Below are 21,141 nucleotides of genomic sequence, written 5' to 3'. Positions count from 1 at the left end.
ACAGGCACTGTGTAAGAGCCGGCGTACCAGAGCAGGTGACGTCACCGCCCTTCCCTGTGATAGCAGGACCACAGCTACTGGGCTGTAGAGAGATCCCTCTTTAGCTCACGGGGCTAGGTCGCTGCAGAGAGACGCGGAAGTCCCGGGTTCGAGTCTCTAGTCGGGGTGGGGCCGACCAGATGCGGCAAGGGCGCCCACCTGAGCCCCCGTTGCGTTACAGTATACTGTAACGAACGGCCGACATACAGGTTGTACGAGCCGGTTGCAGCGCGGTGACGGCACCGCCCTCTCCTCCCCTGCGCATAACAGATGTTGGCCGTCCGGGCTGAGCTCAGCCGGCAATATCCCTGTTGAGCGACGCCGGAGACCCGGGTTTGATTCTGAGGCGTAGGACGAATTGGGGCAAGAGCGGTAAGGGCAGAAACCGCAGGTAGGCATTAGTATCTGTAGGTTTACAGATCCCTGTTTGTTTTTTATGTCAGGAGGAGACATCCTGACACCCTGCAAAGGAGAGGGTTGGTTTGGCAGCAGCGTTATAAAAAATCAGTAGCTAAAGCTAAAGGTTATCTGATTACTCAGTCTGTACAGTTAAATCTTTGGCCAGGGAACAGGAGCAGAGCCCTGGTCAAAAGGATTCAGTTCTAGTTCCATCCTTCCCCATATTTCTTCATTTTGTATGTGAAACGTTTCTCGTGCATATATTGGAGGCTGGCAAAAGAGAATCCTGAGCATCAAAACAAGTTTAAGACCAGCTTCAGCACCTACCCAACTACTTGTCTCCATATGGAAAACACATTTTCTTTTCTGTACTGATTCATTTTCTTTTCTGTCATGATGCTCCCATTAACCCAGCCTTCCAGCATGGCCCTGGCAAGATTACCAATCCGTTAAAACCAGACAACAGTCAGCAGGTGAAGGGGAGATGGAGTCTATTTCCAGCCCAATTCACTGCAATCAAAAATAAGTGTCTAACACCTGTACTCACTCGAAGCTATTTTCTTCAGGGCAGATGGAAGTAAAATGTGAATTAATTGAACAGTCTTCTTCACTAAAGACGTCATTAAGTAAGATGTCTCATAAATGAAAAAGAAAAGTTCACCTCTGCACCTTTTTTTAGAAAAATTTGCATCAGTGCCTGTCTGATGTCTGATTACTTTGTAGTTTTTATGCAGAGTTTCATCAACTACTACTCAATTATCTTTAAAAGCCCCCATTCAACATGAGTGAATTCGTCTACAGAAAAAGACCAATCTGTTTCATGGGATAATTCACATTTCTGGGAGTCCTAGTTGGCTATATTACCACCTATTACAATTCTGTATACACGCTTACATTTACAAAATAAAGATATTGCTTTCTTGTGAGTGTAAACACTATATATAATCTCCATTTAAAATAAAAATGAATGGGAAAATGGAATATGCTTTGCAAACATACATAACTATCGCTGATCAAAGATAATTTAAGAGCAATTTTCAAACATTAATTAACTGACAAAATACATAATTTGACCAAATGAAGTTCTTTAAACACTATTATTTATTATTAAATATTATTTAATAAATGTAACAGTTATGTATTATCAAATACACAGCTGAGTATTTCTCAACACTGAGAAATGAACTAGAACGTTATGAAATAGAAAAAGTTAGTGTCACATTCCAAGAAAATTCTTAAGAGAGTTTAGATTTAATCCTCAAATAACTACAGCAAATAAAATAATATGTGTTATGATTTAGACTGATGGTGGAGGGTTTCTGCACAATCTCACATACAGTAGTTTGCTATATAAAGGATGTGCAGGGTTTGTTCATTTAAGTCTATTTCTTAGTCTTGGGACAAAATATCTACAGTGAAGACTCTGGGGTTCCTCTTTCTTGGCATATAATCTGTTACTATGATTAAATTACTAAATAACATTTAGATATCATTTCTTTAATATCCTAAAATCCATGTGTTTTTGCAGAAGGAAAATCAACTTTGTACAACATCAAGAAAGAAAACTTCCTTTAGGGATGCTGTAATGAGAATTCAAAAAATGAACAATTGTCAAAATCCTGGATAAAAACAGGTGTCAATTTGGTGGGTGGAAATGTTTTGTAAATATGAGCATAATGTACAAAATCATGAGGATGTCTTAGATTATTAAAATTAAGTGTCATGAACTACTGAGAGTCCTGCAGGAATGTGCCTAAGGATATTGCACCTGTAGTCATGTATAGAAAGTTCTGTTGTATATAATAAATTTTACTCAAATAAAAGTTAAGCCAACTTTATTATCAGAAATGTAACAGAAGGCAACCATACTACTTTTTGAAATTCTTGTATGATGCTTTGCATAATATGAAGTCTTTACGACACACCCAAATCTTCTATTGAAAAGAAGTGCCTTGGTTGTACAATATATACTGTACATTCTGCAACCTTTGGTAGCCACCTGAATTCAGGATGCCCATACACTGTATGTTTAAAGAACCTACTGTATACTTCACAGTGTTGTGTCTGTGGGCTACAAGCAACTTTCATCTAATTTTGTTTCCGGTTCCGAATGTCAGGTGCAAATATTTTGTTTCTTGTTTTAATATTCTGTCAGTCAGCAAGAGAATGACAAGATTTTTCTTTCATGGTAATATTGTATGTCTGATGCTTTGGAACATTCCATAATATTTAATTTATTATACTTTTCAGTCTTCTGAAATGCATTTTTATTTGGCTCACAAGGGAGATTAATGATTTAATAAAAGAATGCTTTGATTAGTTGCAGCAGAGTTCACTGCATTATTGAAGAAGAAGGTTATCACAAAAGCAGAGTGGTATACCAACTTTTGCCGTCAGCCCTGGATCCTGCTCTACAAAGTATTCACCCTGTGAATTCTACAAGTAATTTCACTGGATAAAGGCTCAAACGGAATTCAAATCACTCCTTAAGTAGTTGTTGTTCAGGAGAGGAGTTTATAAAGGAAATGGTGAGAGAAAGAGACAGTCTACCTTTGGACTCAATGGAGTGAGTGTTACGATCGTCATCCATCCTCTTAAGGGTGCTCCGACTCTTTTGTATTTTAGTTCATTAGGTGCACTTGCCCCGTTTGTCCGTCATTATTAAAGGCTGGTGCTCTCGTTATTCCTGGCTCAACACTGGAAAATGGATGCCACATGGCTTGCCTATTCCCCGGCCTCGCTGGTAGCCCGAGGGCAGGCCTTATTCCCCGGCATCCTGGCCATCTGAGCCCAGGGCTCAGAGCACCTGGCCTCATTATTCTATTTTAACTCCTTGTTCCTGTTCCGGTTCCTGTTCTAGATTTTAACTTTCTCTATCTCGGATGGATTCCCCGGTTCCTGGACTCTGGACTGCTATCTGGTTTCCCATTCTGGATTGTTTGCCTTCGCCATGCCTCCCGCGCACCAGATCACCGCCATCACTCAGCCCGTCTTAATCCTGCTGTACCTTTCCCTGAAGTCCTTCTCCGCTTACTACTGGATTATACCGTTTGCATAGGGTCCCGAACTACGCTTCATGGGGGCCTGGATCGGCCCCCGTTACAGTGAGGCCAACTGAATGTGGCTGATCACCTCTGAAAACTCAAAAAAGGAAAGAAATAAAGAAATATACTGAACCTTAAGATACAGGCCCAGGAAGAGACTGGACAGAAAAGAAGAAAGAACCCTTGTCAGACCTGGAAGAGCTCAGTGTTCTCAGTCTGGGCTATAGTCACATGCATGCATACAGTACATCCAAAGAAATTAATCTATCAAAAAATCAATCTATCAGACAGAAATCATTACCACCATACTAGGAGCCCAGTGGACCTTGTCACAACATAGTAACCGAAGTGGAAGGATGACAGAAAAGCTAACAGGAATGAAGGATGTATTTCTGGTCTAGTCTGTTGCTGCCCAGCAGGAAGCAAATAGAGTGCAAAAAAAGCCCAAGATTATATAAAGATAAAAATAACAGACTAGAAGAAAACTGCTTGGATCCCACAGGATACTTACAAAGCTAGTTTAAAGCTTAAAAAGGATGATTGAGAACCAGTCAAGCATCTGGCTAAGGCTAATCTAACAACTGGAGTAGAATGGCAAGCGGAAATGCAACCCACTTATGCATTGCAGAAAATGGCCTCCCAGAATGATGTCAAAGTGTATGTGATGGCTTGACGTGGTTGTTGTCTAGAGGCCGGAGTCCCATGAGGGACATCCCATGAGGGACATCTTCTTAAGCGATGTGGCACAAAAGACTTACTCTGATCTGGACAGTGATATTACATCAAATCACAAACCCCTTATAGCTGAAATCCTTGATCTCTAATGGGTCATCTCCCATGAATAGTTCCAGCAATACCATGAGCAACACTATTACATCACCATTCATCTCATTCATAAATATATTATATCATATCTCATCAAAAATGGTTAAATCTGGAGTTCCAAATCCTCTGTCAAGTCATTGAAAGACAGTTGTTAGAAAAGTAACTGCATAGTTTACCTGAAGAGATCTGGTAAATAGACTGGAGAATCAAATCTGTAGGACTTAAATTAATTTATGTCTATCCTTGTCATTTTCCTGAAAGTGACAAGAAAGACCATTACTTATCTGGGAAAGAAAAAGGATATACTCACAGAAAATTGATAAAAAATTGAATAAATCCAAACTGGGGAGGGTGATGTTCACCCCTCAAGAAAGGACCCTGGAACATAAACTTGAACTATCACCCACCAATCTTGTCGAGACCTGGGAGAGGGGATCTTTTTTGGACCCATTGTGATAACACCTTGAGTGATACCAGAGCTCAGGTCATCAAGATAAAGGGGATACCATTCAAGGTGGAGAATAAATCTTCAGCCTCTTATATTATATATAGTTTACTCTGTCATTTAAACAGCAAAGGTTAGTAGAGTAGAGGCGTTTATAACCTGTAGAAGAAGAGGACTGCCTAATACAGTAGTTCCCCAATTTCATGCACACTTTGTATTTCATATGCATTCAATTCATCAGTTGGGGGCCATTCAGGGTGTTATGGCCTGGTGCATACAGTATATAGACATTCAATGATACTGCATGTCATTTCCTGATTGCCAGCTCACCTTCTCCCAGTCCAGACCATGCACTCATCCTCAACTTTTCCCCATTACAGATTTGCCATTTAGCTGAATAGTGATGGACATGAATGTGTCTTCATGATGATATACCCTGAAGCTATGCCAGTCTAAAGCACCTTCATCAACACACTTGCTAAATTACAAATGTTAACATGATTTCATATCACCCATGAAATCTTGACTTTAGGGAAACTTACGAAACTTGTTAACCACATGACTGATGCATGAAGTTGACACATTTTTGGGAATACAATTCTTAAGAACCTCCATTTACCTCCATTTACCATCCTAAGGAAGACAGACTCATGGAGCACTTTAATCAAACCTTTAAAAAGGTGTCTCAAAGGGAAGGGTACTGAAACACATTGCTTCCAATACTAATTTGTGATGTCCTTGTTTAACTTAACAGTTCTTTATAAAAAATGAATAACAGTGATAAATACAAATAAAAAATACAATAGGGTATATTTAGATTTTCAAAATTCATCTGAGAAAATCCAACATAATAGATTCTTCAATTCTTAAATTGAAGTCCATTGGTGTTATATACAAGTAATGCATAAACCGGATTGAAACTTTACCGGATTGGCTAATGGATAGAAAATTAGTGACTAGACACACAACTACTACAATACAGTCATTATGTCAGCTCCAGCTCCATATCAACTAATTGTCAGCAATATACTGTAAATTCAGATACTTAAAATTTCTTGGAGTAATATGTTAAAGGTAGCAGTGCATTAAAACAACAATAAACTACATCAGTGAGTTATTATGTCATTACAAGTTGTCAGGTTCTTGTAGATTTGATTAGGCAATTATATTTTTCCTGTGAAAACATTATAGTATGGTTTCCTCTTAGTGTGAAACACTCTATACACAAACATCCCTCAAAATGTTATTGATTTTTAAATCCACTTTTAAATTCTGTTTATTATTCCATCTGATATCACATAAAAGCAGAGCTTCAGAAGGAAAACCATATCATGACATTTTCTCAATTTTTCTTTGATGTCAAGAAGCAAACCAAAAATATTTTCAATACATTTATATAAACATAATTGGGTGTAATTTACAAGGTATGGGGAACAGATGCATTAAGGATATGTATTTGGGGTTTGATTCTGTATTATTATAAAGCTATGTATTATTATTTTAGTATTATTAAGTAGCATTGTTATGTACTGTAGTATTATTAAGCTATGAGTCCCACAGATGGGAAGAATTAGGCATATACAGTAGGAGGACAAACTTGTAAAAGTGCTGTGGTCTGTCACATTTATGAGAACTGGAGTACAACTGAAGAACAGATATAATCTCTTCCAAACAGAATAATACCCTTTTGATACCAATATAATTAGTTATAGTACTAAAACAACATCACTTTTGCTTACACTTTCTGTTCATATCATGTGTTGTGTTTTGTAACCTTCAATAGTCTCCAAATTCATTCATGTGTTTCATAAACTGTAAATGCTTACCAAGCATAAAAAATATTTATATATACTGATGGAACAAAGAAACGTAACACCTCCTCCTCCACACTCTGGTCCTCCCATCATCGTGGAACAGGCTGAAGAGGGACTCAACCATGAAGTGAACCTGATGCCACTGCTGACAAGTCCATTGCAGCCTCTGTCTGGTCCAAGCCACACAGGGTGTGACGTCTAGGAGGTTTGAGCAGAGGGCACCTTGATTTAAGGCCAGCAGCATCAGTGTCTTGTCATTGTGCCTGCCAGCAGTTTCAACAACAGTAGGGGTGGCAGATCTGAAACAATCTCTCAGATGGACCAGTCTGATGTGTCTGTCCTGCTCTGGTGTGCTCTGGTATGCTCTGTGCTCGAGGGCGACCGGATCTTGAATGGTCATCTGTCCTGCCAACCTGCAGTAACCTTCTCTGCAGTCGGGACAGTGGAAATAATCATAGCTGATTGGTTCAGAACGACCTTGACTTTCATCAATTCAGGCATTTCCAATGACCCATTGAACATGTGCTGTTTTTTCTAGTTTTTCTGATTCTACTGTAACTCTAGTTGGGAAGGAAGTATAGTCTTGATCATGTTTTTAATCCCATTACTACTATTAGACATGCTTTGATTTTTTTCTTTTTTGCAGATAACATTGTCTTAAGCTGTTTAAGCCAATATAGAATGTCTTTTCTCAGCAATATTTTAAACAAGTATTGAGGATTCTTTGAAGTTTTAGATGAAATAGCCAAGGGCAATCGAACATGCTAAACATGTTTCATAAGGCTGTGAATGTCGACTTTACTCATTGTAAAGAAAAAATGTTACAACTTACAAGCACTTGTCATATTTTGAATTTTACATTGTTACCTTGCTAAGCATAATTAACCTCCAATACCTTGTGATAAAAGATTTAATGATTGACAAAAATCTGCATGTTCTTAAATTGTTCTGCTACAGTGTTCAGTGTTATTTCTTGTTCTTTGGTTCCAATAAAACAACAAAACAACATCATTTTCATTACTTTATTTTGAATGCAACTCAATATGCTTTACTAATAATGAAATCAAGCTAAGAGAGAGCCTCCATACTGTATATACACATGCAAAATAGTTTGCGGTATGCAGCGGTACGTATTGCTGTATGTGCATGTGTACCACAGTATGTTTTCCAGAGGCTGTACCCAGCCCTAGTATTCTTATTCCAGAAAATGTTGCGTTTCTTTTTTCCATCAGTATATATTCAGTGTTTTCTGAATTAAGTAAAACTCAAGCTTTGCTTGTTATTCAATGCGCAATGTTCAAACAAATTCATATCCTGGTAGTTTTTCTGTTTTCTTTGGCTTGGATACCCTGTAGCCTTTTAAAAGATTCTAAAATGAATTCATGATTACATTTGGATGAGGCATTTCTGTACACAGGGATGCTTTCCTGCACCTCAGTGCCCTCTACTTGCTATCAATAGTAAATTATAATAGTATTTGGACTTCCTGTAGATCAGTTTAGCTAGTCTGATGGAAGAAATCACAAAACACCCTATTACCTGTATATGTTTTTTGTTTGAAAATTCTCTTGCCATTTACAATGAAGGTATTGATACTCTAGCTCCTGCAAAAACCTGTTTTATTTTGTTTGTTCATTCCCTTGAAACACAAACTGCACTTTCCGAAATCGTCAGTGTAGCGGAGCAATGGTAATGTCACCGCCCTCCCTACGCATAACAGGGAACTCAGCCGCCCATGCTGAGGGAGGTCCCCTTTAGCTCAGCCAGCTGGTTCTCTGTTGTGTGACGCTTGAGACCCGGGATCACACCCAGGTAGTGAGGGATGAACCGGCAGGGCAGAGCGGCAAGGGCATGAGCCCACGCAAGACTGTATCAGTCACATTGGTGCCGTGACCTGGACGGCAGTGTCCTTCTCCGAGGTGAAGGTAGCGGTGGAGGTCTCCTTCAGCCCTAATAGCAGTCATGAAAACCACACCCTCCTGCTTTCATAGGTTAACATTTTCTCTAATTTTTCTCTTGTTGGTGCTGCCCATGCAACAGATTTTGTAGCTTCGTTTCTATCAGTCACCATTAAAAATGTCAGTTATATTTAATTAAATGTGGATTCTAGTTTTCTTTTCTTCATCTGGAAGTCTTCAATTTGGAGTGGCACAACCCTTGTTAAGGTACAGTCAACGACTGCTTGATAGATTGTGATCCTGGTCACTTAATATTCTTCTCCTTCTCTATTTAGATACAATCACACTATCCCGCTGTGTGAATTGTACACAACATTATCTTGAGATCACTTGCCCTTCCCTTTGTTGGTTTTGCTCCTATTTGGCTACCAATAACCAATGCATAAAAAAATGGCTGTTTGAATCCAAGATTTTTATTTTTTAGTATTTATGTGTTTCCTCTTAGATCATGGACTTGGGTTTCACTGTGCTGATGACACTCCAATGCAAATCAAATCAGATTCTCCTATTGCACTTACTGCACTTTCCCTGATATCAAGATATGCATGCAAATTAACATCCTAATGCTAAAGTGTAACAACACAGAGGTTATGCTCACAGGCTTTCACATACTGTACTTGATTTCTTCAGGGTTGCTGTTGATGCCCTTAAATCAAACCTTTGGTGTGATTTTTAACATGTTCTAGGCTACTACACAGGCTTTAGTATTTCCCAAATTATATTGTCTGATAAGAATTTGAAAAAAAATCACAAAGAAACTTACCACAGATTAACTTTATTTATGTAAATATGTGCATTTTTAATTATTAGTGGTTAATATATTTCCATCTGTTTTTAAATAAACGTTTTAGAGCACTAATGAAAGATTACATTAGAAGCCATTAGAAAATGTAGGGATGGATGTACTTGCTTAATGGCTTTTAAAATCTAAATAAAATGTTGTAAAGAAAATGAGTAAAACATTTATTAAACTTGTCAATCTTAGCAAATAAATAAAATGTTCAATCAAGCCATGCTGTGCTCTGCACATAATTATGTTTATTTTCAAATATTTATTAATTACCATCTCTGGTGTTTTGACTGAAAATAACCAGAAGTTACAATCAGATCTGTTGACTGAAGGAACCTATTGGAAAAATGTTGATAACAGCTTTTTACTAAAAAAAAAAATGCTTTCTGCAATTTTAATAGTTGGCATACCCTTATGATTGCATCCAGATGGTATAGAAATTAGTTTCTCTTTTTTTGGTGCAACAATCACCATTGAAAAGCACCTAAAGTACAGCACAAATAAATTATACAACATTAAAAAAGATTGTACATAATACTTATTAACTATATTGAATTCATACTATCATGAGCTAATATAGTTTTGTATTAGTCCTCTGGAAATCTTAAATTTGGATTGAAATTAGCCTGTCCACACTGTGTGGCAGGATGACCCTGCAGAGATGGCTTGAAGCATTCTGGCACGTCAATGAGAGAATCATTATTACTGGACTTCACTCCCTGGACTATTTACAGTAGTTATTACTCTTTTCGCCAAGACTGTGCCAGATAAGAAAAAAAATCATATGCTTCTAATAGTGCCTCTAATAACAAGACCTGGTTTTGAAAGGACTTAAACAAATTTATTTTTTTGTTGTTCTAATTCTACACCTTAGAATTACCATTGTTAGGACAGACTATTAATATACTTCTGAAAAAAGATACACACCATTTATAATATTTGCTATTAGTCTATTTCTTCTACATGTTAACCAAAACAATTGTGATTTGTTCAATGAGTTATGGAAGAGCTGGGTAATCACTTTAAGAAAAAAATATATTAACTCATGCACAATCAAAATGGCAATGCAAAAATCTCTCTAAATGTGTATTCCTTAGGACGTCTGATCAACACGTAAATATTGATACATCACAGAAGACGTAAAAGGCTTATCTAATACTGTATTTTCAAAAGTATATTGATGTTTTTTGTTTGAAATAAACCAGATTATTTGTAGATTTAACTAAAGAGAATACCTACTACAGCTTGAGATCTCGAAGAAACCACAATTCATGGTTTATACTATGTGGGTATGGAAAATTAAACTTTAAATATAGGTTCAAAATAAAACAAGGGCCTGGAGTCCCCATATACAGTAGCTGAGAATAGTTCTCCAAGGTTACAATGCCATTCAGTTGCTAATTTATTTCTGTCCTTTATCAGCTGATAACCTTAATAACAATGATGTTCAGAATATAAAGAGCAAAATGCAGCATATGAATAAGTGGTTAATGTAATGTGCTATTAGAGAGATGTGCTTTGTGACTTTCTCCAAATGGACATACCCAGAGTACAATTTCTGAATTAGGAAAACATGTTGATGCAATATTGAATGTTATTTGCGCATTTAATAAGCCATGTATGGTCATACAGAGAAAAAGGAAAAGAGGAAAAAATATGCTATTGTTACAAATAGAGGGTTCCAAAAATGGTGAATAACAGGAATTCACCATGTGGCTTACTCAATAACTAAAATAAATAATAACTACACTCAAATTGTAATTATACAAGCGTAATTAGCCCCCAATTGTCCTCTAATTATACCATCCACTCGCGCATTTCGCGTATTCTTGATTTCTCCAAGAATACACCCGAGCAGTTGGTATAATTAAAGGCATATGAATTCTTTCTTATCTGGGACAGTTTTGGTGAAAAGAGCAATTATTCAGCACACATGGCCTTCTCAACTAAATAGAATACAACCTACGATTAAATCTCTCTCTGCAAACCCGGATGCCAGAAAATAACTTATTTGCACCCACTTATCAGGATTTGTCATTCAGGAACTCCAAGTTCCCTAAGTGCAAGCTCTCTCAGCAAGGTTTAATACTTAGCTCCAATCAGGATTTTTTGGATGTTCTCAAACAAGAACCTCTCACCAGGCACACACTCCAGGCTTTCTCTTCCTGTTCCCTCTTCTTGTGGTCTCTTCTCTCTTGTTCTGTCTTTTATCATACAGTCTTGACATTCATAATCATTTACCCAGAAGTTAATGAAATATGGTAAAGCAGAAGATTCTTTTGATCAGTGTGTCTCACAACCAGCACTACTAGGCAAACATCCCTTAGTTGATACTAGAAATATTGATACTAGTTAGGTGTTACTGCATTGTGTCAAGATTCTTAGAGACCCCTGTTGTCAACAACCTCAGCCTGTAATGCTATTTAAATATTATTTGTAAGGTTTTGTGAGAAGTTTCCCCTTCATATTGATGGCAGAAATACAATCCAAAAAAAGCCTGGCAATGGTAGATACTGGGTATTCTCATACAAATTCCCCATAGAAATTGTTCTCAGTCATTAAATTTAATTAAAACAAACATTGCAGTTAAAACCTGTAATGACAGTTTCAAGCCCTCCAAGCGCAATCCTTCCTGCAGACAGCTAATCCCCGTCAATCACTTTTCTTCAGAAGAAAAACAATAGCAACTCACATACACAGACAAGGGCTGGCGATACGCAGATAAACAGTATCTTGTACAGCCCCACTTTTTTCTATGACCTGATCAGTCTAAGACAGTTTTAAAGGCAGAATACCGTATGGATGATATTGCTTGGATTAGACCATGTAAAATGCATGATGTGTAAACAGAAATGAACGAAAGAAGTTTCCAAATAATAAAGTCTGCCTACAGTATACTGCATGTGAAATAATGTGATGATGGGGTAAATCAAAGGTGTGATCAGAACGTCCTTCTTTCTGCACTGTATCAAAGGGATATAAAATAAAATAATCAAAATGATGTTTCATTCAAGGACAAAATGAAGCTTGTTAAATACAATTGAAATTTACAGAATGGAAATGATTGACAAAAATATAGCGTATAATGGCAGTTACTGTCCTACAACATAATGTAACTATATCCCTGGTGAGGATGCACTGCAGTGTCAGAGACTTGGCCACTAGATGCCCATTTAATATAATAGTTGGGGGATTTTTCAATACAGATTAGATGACTCACAGGCAAGATAATAATAGGATGCCTGAATGTGCAGGAATGGCTAAATTAGTAGATGAGGGCGAAATGGCTAAAGTCATATATCACAGGGGAAGGAGGCTCTTACCAGGTTGTGGAGACTATCCCTGTGACTCAAAGACTGCAGCCTGGTAGCCGTGTTTCAGTACACCAGGATGGTGGGCCTAAGGAAGTGCAGTGGGCTCAACTCGGCTGACTCCATGGGGAATACTGGTCGGGAATAAATTTCCTACTGAGATTCCCTTTCAAAACCCTGCTATGGTCAATCGTGATATCAAATCCATTCAAAAAAATATATATGTGGCATATATGAATTGTCATCATCCATGCCATCTGCGCGCTCTTGTACTGTACTTACCATACTTGTCGTCCCTATTTGTTCCACGTTTCTCCATGAGTTTTTGCCTGAGAAAACTGACATATCTCATGGCCATAAATTGTTCTTATCAAATTAGAACAAGTGCGTCATGAGGTGAAACTGCAACTTTGAAATAATTGTTTGTTAAAGACAATTCAGGAAATAAGATTTATTGTTATTAAAAGAGTATCATTAATTATCAGTAAGTATCAATATTTGTTATAAAGTTTAAAAATCCAGTATATTTGAACTTGAACTTGAACTTTATTGCCATATGTAACCGGTACTGGTACAATGGAATTCTTACTTACAGAAAGTCTCTCGATTGTAAAACAAGTGTAAAAAACAAAACAAAGTGCAAACAGTGCATCAAGACAATGTACAAACAAACAATAGACAATGTGCAAGTAAACATGCAGACAGTTTGAATGTAAACAATACAGACATGTAAACAATGACTGGAGACGTACAATAAATAAATTACAATGAGGTAGATGGTGATGGTGTAGGTGTGGTCCGAGGGGGATGGCTAAATGTGTTCGCCAGTCTCACTGCTTGTGGATAGAAGCTATTGAAGAATCTAGTGGTAAGTGTCCGTATGCTTTGAAGAAACAAAGTAAGAGCTCTTGGTGGTAATATGGTGAAACCATTGGTATGCCGCATTGTATTGCAATGCACAGGAAGAGTTTAGCATTTACAGCGTTTTGGGTTATTTTCTGTTTTATGTGTGGTGTTGATGACATTCCGTTTTGGTTGTGGAGCCTTCTTCAGGGCTTGCAATTGATACCTGAAGAAGGCTCCACAGCCAAAACATTGTGTTTCCTTCTCTTTTCAACATGGAATAAACCTTTGCTTGTTCCTTTGCAGCCATGCTGATGCAGCTACCTACTTAAACTATTTGATGACATTGCTAAGTAATAGCAATATACCATTACTTATGTTTGACCACAAACTAAGTAACACTGGGAGTTTTAGCATGGTGCTGACAGGTTTCTGGACACCTGTGAGCGTCATCAGTCCATCAGTCCACTGGGGCTTGCAATGACTAAAAAGGTAGATTACTCAAATGTACACATTTGTGTAGAAAGATAAGGGGGTTATTCTATTTTAATAAAATTGATGTAACTGGTAGAATGCAAAACTTTGAGCTAGTATGGGTAGAACAGAGATAAAGTATGTGAATATAAAACAGGAAATATTGTGGCTTGTTTTTTATAATATAACATCAACATTACTTTATTAACCCTTTACAATTTCTTGCATTAGGAATTATCTTTTTGCATACCCCAGCTTGCTCTCCATGAGACAAGCTTGGGGTCAGAGTGCAGGGTCTGCCATTGAACAGTGCCCCTGGAGCAGTTGGGGTGAAGGGCCTTGCTCAGGAGCCCAATGGAGTAGGATTCTTCTGCCAGCTGCAGGATTTGAACTGGCAACCTTCCAGCTGCAGGTGCAGATCCAGAGCCACAGAGCCACTGCTCTGCCCCAAGTTTTAGTTGAATATTCTGGTGTGTCAGAGGCTGTATTGCAATTCCAACAGTCATCAGAATGTACACTCATTATGACACTTTATCTTGTCTTACTTAAAAGGCCTTTTGCTGTAATGTGTAATAAACACCAGCCCAGAAGCCAAGATGAATTACAATGGATTGATTCCCGTGAACTCTAGAATTAAAGTAAGCAGGGCACTGTAATTAAAGTCTCCTACTGATATGAGATAAGCAGTCTTGATGGAGCTCAAATAGAACTCTGATTAAAAAAAGACATTAGAAATTGGGTTGAGCCAAATCAGTAATCTGAAGATAAACATTCCTTTTGGAAATAGTACATTCAAGGTCTGCAGCCCACTAAGGGCTCAAATTTGAAGCATTTGTTAGAAAAAACAGTGCTTTCTCTACTCTGTAATTACAGTTTTTTCTTTGAATTTCCTCCATTCCAATTCAGGTTATGTATTTAACAATTTATCTGTAAATCCAGAGAAAGTTGTGTAACCTTCATGTTAAATGTAAAAAAAAATAATCTAAAAAAGTAAAAACACCCAAAAAAATGATGATCTCAAATGAATCAGAATAATCTAGAGTTTTCAAGATCTTTAAATTCTGTAATATTGTCTCAATTATTTTATACATTTTAGAAAATGTTTATGTGGCAATTTTGTTAAGAGCTAACTTTTTTATTTATCATTTAAGCATATTTATAGAATATATTTTAGTCACTTCTTTAGGTTTCTCAAAGGACTGTAGGAGTATGGTGAGAGCTACCCAGCTGTGTTGTCTATTCCCTGGCTTCTTTCAAGAAGCCTGCCAACTGTTGGATGAGGTTCTCAAATTAACTAGCTACTGACAATCAAATAGGCTAGATAGGTCAAATGACCTCTTCTAATTTTTAATCAATGTTACAGGTAGCATAAGCTCACTCCAGTCAAACATACAGTAATATGACAGAAGGTGTACATTATCTGCATGTTTGTGTCTACTAAATAACAATGGAAACATAAAATAAAATAATTCAATAAAAGGCTGGTAAGAGAATACTTTAATGTAAATTTCTGTTTTTATTAAAATATTTAGAAGATGTTCAGTCAATCTTCAGCATTGAATGTTCAGCATGCTCATTCTGCACTCCAGTGTGCAACTGATTATAATTTCAAGATGTTACTATTTACTGTTATGGGTTTTTATTTTACATTAACTTTTTGGTACTCATACACTGGCTTTTAAATCAGTCTCTTAAAAATCTCTAATAATCAGTTGCTATACCATTAAATGCAGTTGTAAATACATTATTAGCAGACTAAGGTCATACAGAAGAATGCATTGTCAAATACACTATAACACCATTTCAGAAAACATATTAGTTGAAACAGCAATAACCATTCCATTAGGACCAAAGTATTTATAGAGACACATTTAGTACAGTATATCCATAAAAACCACCACGCAAATCACACACATCACAAACCTAGGTTTCAAACACAAATAAATTGTGAAATCCTGAAAATAAATGTTGCTCCTTCTATTTACATCACTTCTTCACAATTGCTTTTATTTAATATTTTTATACTGCTACCAGGGGTATTAATCAATCTTTCGTCACGAAAAGGCATTGCTGTTTTGGAAAAGGTCCTCATTATATATGTAAATAAATTAACCTTCATCATTTCTTAAACCTTGGTTCCAATCAACAAACTCAGGTTTCTTAGATTTTGTTTTCTTTGGTTAATTAAACAATCTATTGTGCTGTATTTTCCACTACCCAAACACACAAAACAATGCAATGTAAAGGCAAATATGGAAAAGAATACTGCAGACATATGAGAATTCCCAAAATACACAATATACTTAAATACTTTCTAAAATACTCTTGCTATATTATTTAACAAAACTGATTTAAGTGAAGTACTCTGAAAGACATTTGCATATGCTTATAGTGTATTTATTGTTAGTACAGGAATGGGTAAAGGAGATACAACGCTTTGGTTATGAAGCCTTCTTCAGGTGTGATACAGTATGAAACGTTGTGTCTCTTTTCTTTTCCTTTCAGCATGGAATAAAACTTTATCTGTTCCTTTGCAGCCTATACTGTACATGCTGATGCAGCTCCCTACTTGAACTTTATGTACAGTATAATATGTGTGTATAAAGCAAATATTATCTAGGAAAATGTGAGTCTTCTTTTTATTTATAAAGTTTGCAAACATTACTCACAATTGTGTAATTAAGATATGTAGAAGCACTTGAGAAGAGATAGCAAATCAGATTTAATACCGTTATTTAAGAACCCGTATAAAACAGGATTTAAGCAACATGACAGCATTCCCAGCAAATGACAGATACAATATATCAATTTAAAGTGTCGACTGGAGATGTGGTTTGCGCTGAAGTCTGTAACAAGATGGAAAATATGTAGCGGCATCCAGCTGATAGCAAATGCTAGAACCACAATGGTCAGCTTGAAGAAAACGCTTTTGGATCTCTTTTTCATTCTAGAGATTGATTTTGAGATAGTGAGCATTTTATGTAGCTCTGTAGCTTCCTCTTCTTTTAGCTCGAAACACACTGGTACACCGGATAAGAGCAAAGTTGAAGGGTGGTGTTGGCTTTGAGGATGCAAGTACTCAGCAGAATCATTTTCATGGCTATACATGGCTGGAACCACACTGGATGTCTTTTTGTTATACCGTTTTCGCTGTTTTTGTGCAAGTACTAATTTCCACTTTTCCGAGTCTGTGAACTGGGTGGGAATGCAGCTCTTCTGGTTGGGTTGCTGTAAAGTCAGATTTATCATTTCCTTTTCTTCTGTCTGCACCTGCAGGTGGCTTGGAACACTGGAACTGACTCTTCTGCATACACTGGCATGACTAACTGTGAGACACACTAGTGGCAAAATATACTGTACAAAAAGCAGGCTTATCGTAAACGCTGTTCTGTACCCACCTGAAGGCCATGACTCAATGCACAGTGACTTGTTTTTTAGTGATTCTAAGTGAAATGTTTCACTCAGGTCTACTGTCTTGTGGAACACTGGCAAGGGGGAGCAGATGGAAAGAGCAAGTGTCCAAATTATTCCAAGAAGGATATATCCAGCATTCAGAGACAAATGTCTGGACAATGGATGGCTTATCATGTGATATCGAACTATAGCAATTGACATCAGTACTAAGGTTGAAACCATAACAGAAACACATTGTAAGAATGGAACAATGTGGCACATGACATCTCCAAAAACCCAGTGATCCAGCAGTACACAAGTCAATGTAAATGGCGCACAAAACAAAACAACCAAAATGTCTGAAAATGCAAGGTTTCCAACAAGAAAGTTTATGATTGTCTTCTCTTTCCATTTTCTAGTCAAGGCAGTTAATATAAGAATATTTCCCAGGAGACCCAAGATACTTATAAATGTGTACAGCCCTATCAAGAAGTATCGAACATCATCTACACTGCTATTGAAATCTTCCCATAATGGGAAATCTGAATTAAATAAAGCTGAGGTATTATCTTTGGATACTTCACTTCCATTGGGATATTCCAGATCCATTCTGGATGCTCTCTTAGATATCTGTCAACAAGAAATTAAAACCAATAAGTCATATAAGAGATGCATGAGAATCACATGGCATAACATTTGAAAAATCACAATGAATTTGAACAGTGTATACTGCTTATATTCATATCACAATGTAACAAAATGTGATCCAAAGTAAGATGACATATTAAGTAAGCCTTAATTGTCTTTTACATTGTTATATTGTTGTTTTATATTGTGCACTTTCTTTTAGTTTGTAGTTCACAGACTTTACTTCAAGAGGCTAACTAACTAAAGTTAGAGGCTAAATAACTAAGCTTATCATTATTGTGTTCTGTAGTGGAAAAATGTAATATATTCCATTGCAATAATCCAGCCATAATCAGAAGGCTCGATGTCCTACTGAGGATCATGGAAACATAGGGTGTCCCAGAAGCATAGGGTGCAAGGCAGAACTGAGAATACATGAGTGCTCTCACCCTGGATGGGAAGCCAGTCATTCAAGCATAACAGGGAAATATAAAAAATAAAAAAATACTTGCTTACACTTATATAGCGCTTTTCTGGACACTCCACTCAAAGGGCTTTACAGGTAATGGGGACTTCCCTCCACCACCACCAATGTGCAGCCCCCCCTGCTTGATAATCGACGGCAGCCATAGTGCACCAGAATGCTCACCACACATCAGCTATCAGTGGGGAGGAGAGCAGAGTAATGAAGCCAATTCATAGATGGGGGTTATTAGGAGGCCATGATTGGTAAGGGCCAATGGGAAATTTGGCCAGGACACCGGGTTACACCCCTACTCTTTTCGAGAAACGCCCTGGGATTTTCAATGACCACAGAAAGTCAGGACCTCGGTTTTATGTCACATCCGATCAGTTTCAGTATAGTATCCCCGTCACTATACTGGGGCATTAGGACCCACATGGACCGCAGGGTGAGCGCCCCTGCTGGCACTACTAACACGTCTTCCAGCAACAACCTTAGTCTTTCCCAGGAGGTCTCTCATCCAGGTACTGACCAGGCTCACACCTGCTTAGCTTCAATGGGTTGCCAGTTGTGATTTGCAGAGTGATATGGCTGCTGGCCATAAAAAAGCCAATCAAATCTAAATAACATCTCTTTGGAGATGGAAGGAAGCCAAGAGAAATAACATGTAGATGCAGGGAGCACCTGCAAACTCCATACAGAACTCTCCCCAGCATAGAACCGGACCAAGTCCTCATAAACTGTGAAGCTGTAGTAGTAGATGCCATTTATGCACCCCAATCATATAAACTGAAGAAGAATCATTATTACAAAGCTAAAGTGGTTGATAGATACAGCATTTATATGTTATTCAATTTAATCTCACTACAGGGTGTTAAAACCACTGTTTGCTCAATTCATCCACCCCATTAATGAGTTTGTTCTTTATCTTTTGTAGAATTTCTTTAATGAGCAATAAATCACTTGGCATATTGTGTAGTCTTGTGGAAACTCCTTGTTTTATCACTTCCTGGCTTGTTCTTATTAAGATATTTTGGTGTACACTCATCCTCTTTGTGTAAACCTTGTTTAATATGACTGAACTAGCTTTGTTTTTGATTCAACTTTTACTATTTTTAACATCTTTATATATAACATAAATATTCTCAATTTAGCTACAGTATATCTCATTTCTCCTTAATGCTATCATTGCAATTATTAAAATCACATACATGTACAAAATCACCAGTAATTCCTCTCAAATCCCATATTTCCAAATCCTAAGAAGATGTAATTTTCTATTCAATCTCTAGTTCATTTTTATGTGCTATGGCTATGCTTGTCTCCTTAGGGTCCTGTCTGATGGTGTTCTGGCAAAGGGACCTCTTTTTGTACAGAAAATATCTACTGCAGAGCTACAGTAAGTATTCATTCACTCAATACATAAAATCTCATAGTATAATAATACAATAGTCTATGGAATACAAAAACAAAAATAATTGCAAAAGGAGTTCACAACTAACATAAAGCATGCATTCTTAGATATACTAAACTCTATAGTATGAATTTGTTGTTGCATTGATTGTTGTTCTACCCTAAGAAGTTGTATTTTGTATTTGTCAAAGAACTCTAAACATGCCCTACAGTTGTCACTTACTCAGTTGATATATTATACTGATTTCACCTTCTGTATATACAATCCTAAATTGCCAAATTACATCATTAAAATAAACCTTATAAAAAAACTCCAAAACTGACTCTAATTATCAGAGAATTCCCATTCCCAAATTTTCTTGGAGTGCAATGAAAAACCTACTGATTATAACACTTTCTGTGCACATCACACTTTAATATGCATAGTGATAGAGGAATACGACCATCATAAAATGATTAACATAAAATGAATATTGTATACTGTTAATGTTTTCACAAACAGCCTTTGTTAGAATAAGGAGGATTTTTCTTATTAACTCACTATGCTGTAAATCGTGGAAATGCAAACCAATGTCGTGGCACAGAACAAATTAAACATTTTGTAAAAGGAAAACATGCGATTTCAAAACACATTAATTGATGAATAAATAAGTTGTTCTAATAATATGAAACCGTCTGTTCTATAAAATCAAGCTATTCGCATAACGGCGCGTAAATCTGTTTCGTATAATAATAACCTGTAGTTTTAAAATGGTATAAAATGAGATACATTTCACTACGGAAACACACGAATTAAGGAGAACGCTACCTTCATGCACCCTTTGAACGTCTTCCGATCACTGCTTCATGTTGTTTTCACTCAGGCTGTCTAGTCCACAGTGAAAATATAAGGGCTTCTGGTTTTAATGTTTCTTTAACACGTGATGCTCACCACTGCTCTCAGTAGTCCGAAGTTTAGTATTTGTGAAATAATACAGGTTAGTCAGCTGAACTATTTCCCATATTTGCATTTGGCTGTATTCACACTTTTATTTTTATCATCGCCCTTCTGTTCTTTTAGTCATTTAATCGGCAGTTTGAGGCTATCTTCATGGTCAATTAAGTGGCTCTGTCTAGTTACAGTGTGTTTAAATCGTGTTATTTTAAAGTAAAATAAGGATAATGATAAAACTTTAGAATAATAATCAATCTAACTTTCGAATCTTCATTTTCAAAATAAATTGTTATATATATATATGGGTTGTAACCATGCCCAGGATGATATTGTACAGTCTGTGTCATCAGTGCGCAAGACTTCATGCAT

At 36.9% G+C, this 21,141-nt stretch overlaps 1 protein-coding gene across 1 annotated transcript; it reads right to left on the bottom strand.

Moving 5' to 3' along the window:
• Positions 1 to 16,468: 16,468 nt before the first annotated feature.
• LOC148678340 (neuropeptide Y receptor type 5-like) lies at positions 16,469 to 21,025 on the bottom strand. The gene is made up of 2 exons (XM_088633298.1): positions 20,647 to 21,025; positions 16,469 to 17,965 (listed from the first exon to the last, which is right to left on the bottom strand). Exons 1-2 carry the CDS (start codon positions 20,650 to 20,652, stop codon positions 16,622 to 16,624), a joined length of 1,350 nt encoding a protein of 449 aa, XP_088489424.1. The 5' UTR covers positions 20,653 to 21,025; the 3' UTR covers positions 16,469 to 16,621.
• Positions 21,026 to 21,141: the final 116 nt, after the last annotated feature.

Source organism: Lepisosteus platostomus, chromosome 1 (assembly GCF_059453375.1).
Source record: "Lepisosteus platostomus isolate fLepPlt1 chromosome 1, fLepPlt1.hap1, whole genome shotgun sequence".
NCBI classification, from domain to species: Eukaryota; Metazoa; Chordata; class Actinopteri; order Semionotiformes; family Lepisosteidae; genus Lepisosteus; species Lepisosteus platostomus.
The sequence above is the reverse complement of the archived record's forward strand: the minus strand, read 5'-3'. Positions and strand labels throughout refer to the sequence as shown.